The sequence below is a fragment of the Pagrus major genome, chromosome 8 (assembly GCF_040436345.1).
Source record: "Pagrus major chromosome 8, Pma_NU_1.0".
NCBI classification, from domain to species: Eukaryota; Metazoa; Chordata; class Actinopteri; order Spariformes; family Sparidae; genus Pagrus; species Pagrus major.
The window spans coordinates 10,680,658-10,690,416 of record NC_133222.1 but is presented as its reverse complement, the minus strand read 5'-3'; the positions used below and the strand labels follow the sequence as shown (position 1 = coordinate 10,690,416).

Below are 9,759 nucleotides of genomic sequence, written 5' to 3'. Positions count from 1 at the left end.
GTTTTGTCCCTTTTGTCCCACACAGTCAAATACATGGAAATACACAAACAGGACGACATTGTAAAGAGCAGAGAAGAGGCTCAAATGATGTTTTATTTACACAAGGAAGAACGTAATGTGATCTGTGTGTCAAGCTCAGGATCACTGTCGAAGTAACATAACCAGATACCCTGGGAGACAGATGCCTTCAGGTATTATTTAGATTGTACACAAAGTTGAAAGGAATTCAAAATTTCCGTATATGATGAGCACATTTGCTCAGTATAATTTAAGCTGAAGGAAACACAAACACACCTTATTTTGACAGCCATTTGTAAGAAAAGGAACATGTAGATTTCTCTTCAACTTTCACCACATGATATCCACATAATTTGGAAACACAGACACATATAAGCACAGGTTGCCATCTATAGCTGCTAGTGTTATAGTCCTCTATTTCACAGCAGTAGAGAAGCTGAAATCAGCATGTGTGCCAAATATTTTATCCCAGTGGCTGAAGTGTGGTGCAAAATTGCTGTTGGGTTTCTGATGGTGCACATCGTGTTTACTGGGCCCTCCATAGATGCCAAACGGTATCAGGCGTGATGTGGACCAAGGGAAATCATAGCCACAGTGATCCTCTATAGAGACGTAAACATGCAGCACCATGAATGTCCAGGTGGTGAGGAGGTGGCATCTCAGTATCACTGGATTCAAAGTGGTCCAAAAGCCTACTGTGACCAGCTCCCAGCCGCCCAGACACTGAGTGGATAGAGCAAAGGGAGATGAGTAATTATGATGGATGGCGTGGAAAGTCATATACAGCCAGCGGATCTTGTGATGGAGCAGGTGCCAGATGAAGTACTGGAAGTCAAAGAGCAGGAGGTTGCCTATCACCCCGGCAATCAGCTCCAGCAGGGATGGAGCCTGGTCCGGCAGGTCCACAGGTGGCCTCCATGCCCACTGGGCCACTGATGCTGGCAGCACAAGAAACACATGGTTGTACAAGGTGATGCCTGCACAGTGCAGCAGCGTGGAGGCTGTAGGACGACGGCTGGGCTGGATTTTAAACTGCTGGACCCATCCCCACCTTTCCCCCATGATGTCGCAAACAAGGAAAGGAAGGCACAAGAAGAAGTAGGAGGACACGGTCAGAACAATGGGAAAGAGTGGAGATCTCAAATATTCTCTGTAGTTGTGCCTCAGGCTGTCCCACAGAGGCTGGAGCAAAGAGTCATTTCCTATACATCTTATCCAAAGATCTATGCTGGTATCGGCAAAATCCATCCTGAAGTAAAAATCACAATGTAAATATCTTATAAATGTCTGAGAAATGTGGACGTTCCAGCAGGAAACAGCAGCTATGGTAAAGACTCAATAAAATGAGTGTCTGCTAGTGCTTTGCTCACTGTGGTATCAAGTGACAGCTGGGTGCAACAGTGCAACAAATTATTCATACACTCTGGGCAACTGGTAGCATATAGCTCTCATCATGATTAATTGTTCAGTATGGGAAATGTTTTCAAAGTCCCGTCTTACTCTCTCAAACTTTCTGTTAGTTGTATATATCTGGCATTAAGATACACGTACAAGCACACTGGCATTCTTGCAAGGTTAATTCCAGCAATTTTAAACATTAAAGTGTGTTTACAGGTGTGGGGGAGTGCTACTGCATATGTGAAAAGTAGTACAAAGTCTTTTGTTGCTCCAGAGGTATGAGGGGCGGATATTATAAAAATGTATTGAAAACTAATAGTGATCAATTAAATACATTTACTTTTTATTTAAAATATAATTTCATGGGAATTAACTACAATTTAACTTTTGACATAAAACCATTACTCAACAATTAAATGTATTTAATTTTTAAAAAAGTAGCATTGTAGGTTCATAACTTCATTCTGTGGACATTTCAATTTGGAAGAGCTTTATTATTAACTAAGTGCACAATCTGGACTATTTGGTTTTGTTACCACTCTCTGGAGCTATAGATATGATCAAAAAGGTCAAGAACAGCCAATAAATGTTAATTGTGGTGTAAATGTCAAGGATGAACTATGAACTTCAGCTTTTAAGCCAACATTGTTGACACCAGTGTTCAGAGTAAAATGTAAATATACTGTTCTATAAACAACTGTACAAACCCCATCTGCTGATAAAGGTCGTGTTATTATGACGGATTCTGAACCTTACGCCGTACGTAATGACGTAAAATGACTGCGCCGTCTAACGTAGTCACTTGACAGTTAGCCATTAAAACCACTGTTTTCACTGCACGGAATAAACCTCTACGCGGACCCTCAGGTGTATTTAAGGTAATGTAATCTTTCCACAACAATAAATTTGTTCTAAATGAAGTGACTGTCATCAATAAGGAACTTTACTCTGACAACTGTGGTTAAAGTTTAGCTAACGCTGGTCGTTTTGTCTGTCCATAGTGGATACAAGACTAGCAAGGGGGAAACAAAAGCAGAAGAACATATTGTTAGGGTGGTAATAATACTTTAATTCAACTTAAGATGATACGGATCATGAGGCTGAATAAAGGCTCGTTAGGTTAACTGATTCCAACAAAAACTTTAATGTATACTGTTAGTTCTAGCCTCAGAGATCTTTGATATAACTAGAGCAATAAAACAGATTAAAGACCATCAGATTGTCCTGTACACATACTTGTATGTGGAGGTTTTTAATGGCTGGGGTTAGTTTTGGAGCAACTATCAGAAAATACTCCTATTCCCCAAGTTGTGTGTGAGGCTTGATTTAATTAGCTGTAAATAGGGTATTCATATATATTATTTATTTTTCAAAAGAGAACTCAGATGAAGTGATTTACAGAGCAGATATGTGTGCTCTATTAGAAATAAAAATCATGTAATGGCATACAATGAAATTTAAGACAAGTGACCTGGGGGTCAGGACCCTTCAGGATGCTCCCAAGAAAATTTTAGGAGTCACCAGATGTTTCTGTTATACAAAAAAAATGTATATTATTTCAGATTTCTCCTCTTTCTTGCTAAATACTGGATACATTTTCTTGGTTTTCTTCTTCAAAACCCATCAAATGAAACAAATTGAGAAGGAAAACACTCCCTGGTCACTTGGAGGCCATAACCTGTGTTCAGAGATTTCAAGTGGTTATTACTTTATTATAAGGGGCCATGAGCCAGGAAGGTTGGGAACGCCTATTTAAGAAGATAGCATCCAACTGTGTGGCAGTAGTTTTGGGATATTTTATGCACCACACACACAAATAAATAGTTTTGCAAGTTTAGTGGAGTGCCCGACCTCAGTAAGGCTCTTGTGACTGAATTAGAGCAAATGCCTGTAGCCAGAAGAGTCAAGGCTGTTCTAGCAGCCATGTCCATGCTCATATTAATCAGAAATGGGTGTAATATTTGTGTGTCCACATACTTTAGCCTCATAGTTCTTACATATATGTAAAATGAGTAGATACATCTCAATAATCTATATGTCTCTATTCATTCATTCAGGGGTTGATAATGATGGAGGAGGGTGAGGAAGAGAAGACGAGTGAATCAGAGCCTGTGCTTCATACACAGCCGCTGTGTCGCTTCTTCTCTCAAGGAAGACACTGCAATTTTGGGAAGAGATGCCGATTCCTACACATAAGAGATGATGCCAGAGCTCATAAGGAGAAAACCACCGGGACACCCAGCCAATCAGATGTCACGTTTCCAAACTCAGAGGTCCCTGGAGGAAATGTGGGGTACAGGGTTGCCCCTGCAGCTGGCCACCGCCCCTGCCGCTACTTTCTCTCAGGCCACTGCACCATGGAAGACAGATGTCGCTTTTGGCATCCACCACAGTTACCCCCGTTGGATGACCAGCCTGTTCCTGGGAATTACTCAAGATCTACACAGAGGATGCCACCGGTACCCCGTCCCGGCATCCTCCAGGAGGTCAAGCTGTGTGACCTGACAGAGGATCTCGCCAACCAGCTGCGAGACACAGAGATCAGGCAGTTGAAGAAGCGTTTTCCGAAAGACCAGCTGATTATTCAGGAACGAAGTGATGGCAAAGTTACTTATTACAGGGCGACCGTAGCGGCCACTGATCCAGACTGGGTAAACATTTCCTGCTACCTTTCATTCTCCTCTCTTGAGAGCTTCGAGCTCAAATCCACCCACATATTATTCTTATAATAAGTTACAGCTCAGTTTTAACATGTTAACTTGAAGAAGTCTCTCCTCAACTGATCAACCCAGAGTGAGACTGTAGCGATGGCATTTGGACACAAATACTGAAGCCTCTCCATAGATTTTATAGTAGAAGCGTTCCTAGAACACCCACTGTGATGTTACTGTAATAGTATTATTGTTAATTAGTACAGGATAACATGGGATTTGTTTCAATTAAGCTGCACCACTGAGATTAAATTAAGCCTATTTGTTTTACAGGGGAAATGGGGTAAAGCAGTGATTAAAACTTGGCTATTTTGGCTCATTTGCAAACAAGTAATCTAGAAAGAAAATTTGCCACTCCACTATTCCCTCATGGTGTTTTTAAGCCACTATCCCCCAGTTTAGGGTAAAACATAGGCAACTTTTTCCTATAAATCATATTGAACCAACTTTTCCTTCATTTCCCATCCTTTGGTGTGACAGTAGGTTTCATAGTTGAACATTATCCCACTGGAAATATACTAACTCTGCTTTTTAACTTAAAGCCTTTTGATCTGAAAGAAATCGACATCATGGTGAGCTTCCCAGACAACTACCCTCAGGAGGTAAAGACTATTGCTTCCATTGACACTGCATGCTCTGTAGCTAAACTTTACAAGAGATGGTTGGCATCGAAAGAACAGTTTCTCATCCTCTTGATACATTTTCTTAGATTTTCACGTTGGATATACCGTTGGACCAGGAACTGCCGCCAGTCATGGCAAGGTAAATACACATGCAGTTTATTTTAACATTTAATGTTTAGAGTACTCGGTGCTGACTTTTCTGTAAATCTCTAGACATGCACAGGAGGCATCACTGGAGTGGCTCCAAGCCAAGCATGCAACCAATCAGCTTCTGGGAAAGGTAGAGCTGCTCTTCCGGCCTTTTCTTCGCTGGCTCGATCGTAGTTTGGAGAGGCTGTTCACTGAAGGAGCCAGGCAGGTGAGACTGCAACCTGATTGTGTCCCTTTGAATTTTCTGAAGTGACCTTTAAAAACCTGCAGATAGTAGATAGACTTTCTCTTCTTGTTAATGTTTTTGCAGTTGAAGAAAGACATTGATTTGGAAAAAGCTGGATTGCAGTTCATTTCATACCAGGAGCTCCAGGCAACAGTGTCTGAAAAATCTGCGAATGATCATTCGTCTGACCCTGCTGCCTCTGACACCGCTGCTGCAGATGAGGATGTCAGCGACGAAGGCGAGAGGACGGTGGAGGGAGAGAAGTCGGTGCAGCAGGAGGGTCCAGGTGGTGATGAAGGGCGGGAGGAAGAGGATGCCATTCGTTTGGTGGAGAACATTAAGATCAGCGATCCCCGCAGAGGCACAGAGGTGAAGCTGCTGGGACTGAGGCTTGGAGAGAACACAGCCACTGTAGTGGCCCCAAAAATCACAGTTTGCCTTCAGTGCAACAGGTGAGGAAACAGAGCTCAATTTCATATCCATATCACAAATGAGAGTTTGATTAACCAGAAGGACTTGACTGTAAGTGTACTGTCTGCAGGTGTAAGGTGACTGCAGACCTGACACTGACTGGAAGGACACCCTGCACAGCTCAGTGTGAAAAGTGCAGTGCAAGCATCAATGCTGCATTCAGGCCCTGCATGCTGCACCATTACAGTGACGTCCTGGGATACCTGGACCTTCACAATGCTGCACCTGCTGACCTTGTGCTTCAGGAGTGTGAACTCAGTGTGGGCTGCCTCAGCTGCTCCCAGGACGTCCCTATGCAGGTGATGAAACGCTTAACACCACACTACCCATGTGAATCAGAAGTGTGAAATGTCACCAGGAATAACTGAAACATGTCCTGATGGGCTCTGTTTTTGTCTTTCATTTTCATCAGAACCTCTCCTATGGTCAAACAAAGGAGTTTAATTGTGAACACTGCCACAGCAAACTCAGTATTCTTGCTGAGAGCACAAGATTCCAATATATTCCACCACGCACCAACAAAACAGGTCAGAGCTCACCTACATTTGTTATCAAGGCGATCAGCAGTGGTTCAAGATCTTGCAGCAACAAACAGCCACAGTTGGCTCGCTGACCAATGTTACCTCACATTGTGATTCAGGCCAATATAATGTGATTCCTTCCTGCAGGTCCAAGTGCCGGTGCTGTTAATTATAAGACGATCAGAGATCCCGCTGTGCAAAAGGGGAAGCCGCTGCCAGAAAAGGGAACATGCAAACATTACAAACAGAGCCATCGCTGGCTAAGGTATCATCATCACTGTGTCCTATCTTTTTTATCTGTGTTAGAAACATGCAGAATATCATGAAAGCTTCGTGCCATGACTGCCCTCAGGTTTCCCTGCTGTGGCCGGGCTTACCCCTGTGACGTGTGCCATGATGAGGACCAGGACCACCCCATGGAACTGGCCACCAGAATGATCTGTGGCTACTGTGCCAAAGAACAGGTGAGCTATAGACTGGACACGACATTCCATAACCTCTAAGCCATGGAGCTTATAGCACGATCTGATTCTGCCTAACTTGAAATGATGGCCCTGGAGCTATGTTGAACCACCCACATGAGTCGCAAAATGATGACATCAGAACAATGTGATTGGTCAGTTTTAATGACGGTCCTGGAACAATAATTAATTACGTTAAGGAACAACAACACCAACCAGCGATATCAGATACACCGGAGCTTATACTGATGACATAGGCTACATATCAAACTTATCACTGTTACTTAATTTGGTTTCAACTGGAAGCACTAATGCATACAGGCTGATGATAGACATGGAGACATTTAAAAAATCATCATCTCTTCATTGTTTGTCGTTGCAGCCGTACGGCAATGGAAAGCCTTGCATCAGTTGTGGAAGCATGATGACGAGAGGTACCCGCACCAGCCACTGGGAGGGAGGACTGGGATGCAGAAACAAAGTCAAGATGGGCAGGTACATCTATCCAACCCCGTTAAGGTCCACTTTTGTCTAAGTTTATTGGTACCATTGCTGATGAAAACGTAATGGTAGCAGTAGAAGTGTTTTATTCATTAAAAAAGATTTCTTTCTGTGTTTAAAAGTTTAAGAGTTGTTTTTTTAATTTCTCTTCAGAAATGATCGACAAAAACATGCCAACACCAACAAGACGGTTTCAAGGAGGGCGACCGCCCAAAAGAAGTAGTGGTTGAAGAAGAGGAAGAACATCACTGCCTTAATTTGGGAAAACACATGATTTGATTCACGACCTGATTTCAATGAAATTATCAATATTCTCCAATAAATCATGTTATTATGATCATTCAGTGTGAGAAGTGTTATTTTTGTTCTTATACGTAACGTCTAAAGATTAAATGTTGATTGAATTGGAGGACTTGTATTCAACCTGCATTTATATCATATTATTATTATTATTATTATTATTATTATTATATGGTCTAGCTGTTAAATATATCACATTTAACAAGATAAACACTTTTAGTTAAGATGGCAGGTCATTTGATCAGATTACACGTTAAAGGATTAAGTACTCCAGCCTTCTAATCTAACTTTCCTAGTTCATCCTCTGTTATTAGTGAAAAAAAACAACAGGATTGATTATCTATGGACTAAAAATACAAAATTTAGAGTTGGGCCTGACTATATTATAATAAGTGGTTGTTTTGTGGTTTAATTTTAGATTGTTGAGAAATTTCTGTAAAACAAAATGAGGGTCTCTACCTGCAGCTCAGATGAGAAACCAATCATTTAGGGGTATATTTCACTTTTCACAAAAACTGTTTTAGTCCTTACTTTCATGCTTTACACATGTTTAATCTTACACTAGTTGATTGAGTCTAAAGCCTATCATTGTGTTGTGTCTTATGCATGAAAGGCTCTGTTAATCTTCTTGTCAAGGTCTGTTTGTCGACATTGAGCTGCTTGGGGGAGAAAAAAAAAAAAGCTGCTGGTCTGTTCTGATTGAGAGAAAAGCTCTTTCTGTTGAACTCCACTATATAAAGGCAGAACTTTCTCCTGTTCCTGAGCCTCGCAGCAGCAGCAGCCTTCAGCAATACCACATCAAGATGTTGAACATCAGCGAACTGACTCTGCAGCTCCTGCCCTCCAGGACCTCGGACCGTCTGCTGCAGCCTTTCTGGGATTACATGCTTTTTCACCACCGACCTCTCATCTCATCTCCTTTTTTCCCCGTCCTGCTCGCCTTCTCCAGCTATTTCTTCTTCAGCATACCTTTTGCTGCACTGGACCTCCTGGGAGAGAGAGTGCCTTTATTCTATCAGTACAAGATCCAACCAGACAGGCAGCCAACAGTGGGAATGATGGCTAAGAGCTTCATGACAGCGCTGTATAACCACATATTCTTTGTTCTTCCAACTGTCATAATCGGCATGTTCATCCTGCCTACACCAACACTGCCACAGGTTGCTCCCACTCTATATCAGGTATTCATCGAGGGGCTGGCTGTGCTTCTCCTCTTTGACACTCAGTACTATATTTGGCATTTCATACATCACAAGCATCCCCAGCTTTACCGCTGGATCCATGCAATCCACCACGAATACATGGCACCTTTCTCTTGGTCAACTGAGCAGCTCAGCATCCCAGAACTGATGACTGTTGGATTCTGGAGCAACCAGGACCCAATTATTTTAAAGTGCCACCCGCTGACTACATGGTGCGTCACAGTATTCAGCATCTGGATGTCTGTGGAGGACCACATTGGCTACGATCTGCCTTGGACCCTCAACCACCTGGTGCCTTTTGGTCTGCTGGGTGGTGCACCGGCTCATGACATGCACCACCAGAAGCCAAGCAGTAACTACGCTCCTTTCTTCAGCCACTGGGACAGAATCTTTGGCACCGCCGTTCCTCTGAAGAAAAAGACTCTCAGAAAATAAGTGAATGCAATTCTGTAAATACTGTATGTTTAGTGCTTTTTCTTTATCGTCACAACTATTTCAGCACTGTCACTTTCTTTGCATTTGTGATATCCATTATTTTTCTGTCTTTTATTACTATTTTCTCTAATTTTATAGCACTTTTATAGTTGCCTCATTGCTGCTTTTGAAATGCTGCTTTCTCAATGGAAAATGTTTTATAAATATATTATTATATTATATATATAATTATTATATATATTTATATGCAATATAAAAGCTATATTTCTATGTATTTCAATTCAATAAAACCATTATGTTTACAATGATTCTTCCACCTCTGTTTCTGCTAGTTTTATATGGAATAAAATGCCTTCAATACATTGTTCTCCAAGTCATTCCAGTGAAGTAATTACAAGTACAAATTCCTCCAAACAACTTCCTGTCCTTGCTTTTGCCACGATCATCTTACATAAGACAAAGTCTTGAAGGGGCATTACTCAGCAATATTTTGCCTACAAATTCCACCAAAGAATAAGCAGCTTTTGAGCTAGAAAAACTAAGTAGTATTAGTCTGGCCTGTCACCAAGAGGTCAAGGGGAATTATTGTCAACCCGTACTTGAGAAAGTGCTGAGCTTTGACTGGACAAGTTGTTCAAGGCTGACTTGAAGGTGGAATCCATGAAAAATAATGACACAGCAAAAAATATTACATTTACCCTTATACTCTGAATGCATGTAGAGACCAGGAATGATAACAAGT

At 41.7% G+C, this 9,759-nt stretch overlaps 3 protein-coding genes across 3 annotated transcripts; 2 read left to right on the top strand and 1 right to left on the bottom strand.

The window, feature by feature from the left end:
- Window positions 1-432: 432 nt before the first annotated feature.
- Window positions 433-1,266, bottom strand: ch25hl1.2 (cholesterol 25-hydroxylase like 1, tandem duplicate 2). Its single transcript, XM_073471782.1, has one exon. The coding sequence runs from the start codon at window positions 1,264-1,266 to the stop codon at window positions 433-435; it is 834 nt and encodes a 277-aa protein (XP_073327883.1).
- A 939-nt stretch (window positions 1,267-2,205) lies between these two features.
- On the top strand, window positions 2,206-7,420 carry LOC141001617 (uncharacterized). Its single transcript, XM_073472752.1, has 12 exons — window positions 2,206-2,294; window positions 3,474-4,067; window positions 4,670-4,729; window positions 4,837-4,889; window positions 4,964-5,108; window positions 5,211-5,578; window positions 5,668-5,896; window positions 6,010-6,124; window positions 6,266-6,383; window positions 6,471-6,582; window positions 6,962-7,074; window positions 7,234-7,420. The coding sequence occupies exons 2-12, from the start codon at window positions 3,483-3,485 to the stop codon at window positions 7,301-7,303; spliced, it is 1,968 nt and encodes a 655-aa protein (XP_073328853.1). The 5' UTR covers window positions 2,206-2,294; window positions 3,474-3,482; the 3' UTR covers window positions 7,304-7,420.
- Window positions 7,421-8,183: 763 nt separating this feature from the next.
- On the top strand, window positions 8,184-9,017 carry ch25hl1.1 (cholesterol 25-hydroxylase like 1, tandem duplicate 1). The gene has a single exon (XM_073471781.1). The coding sequence runs from the start codon at window positions 8,184-8,186 to the stop codon at window positions 9,015-9,017; it is 834 nt and encodes a 277-aa protein (XP_073327882.1).
- Window positions 9,018-9,759: the final 742 nt, after the last annotated feature.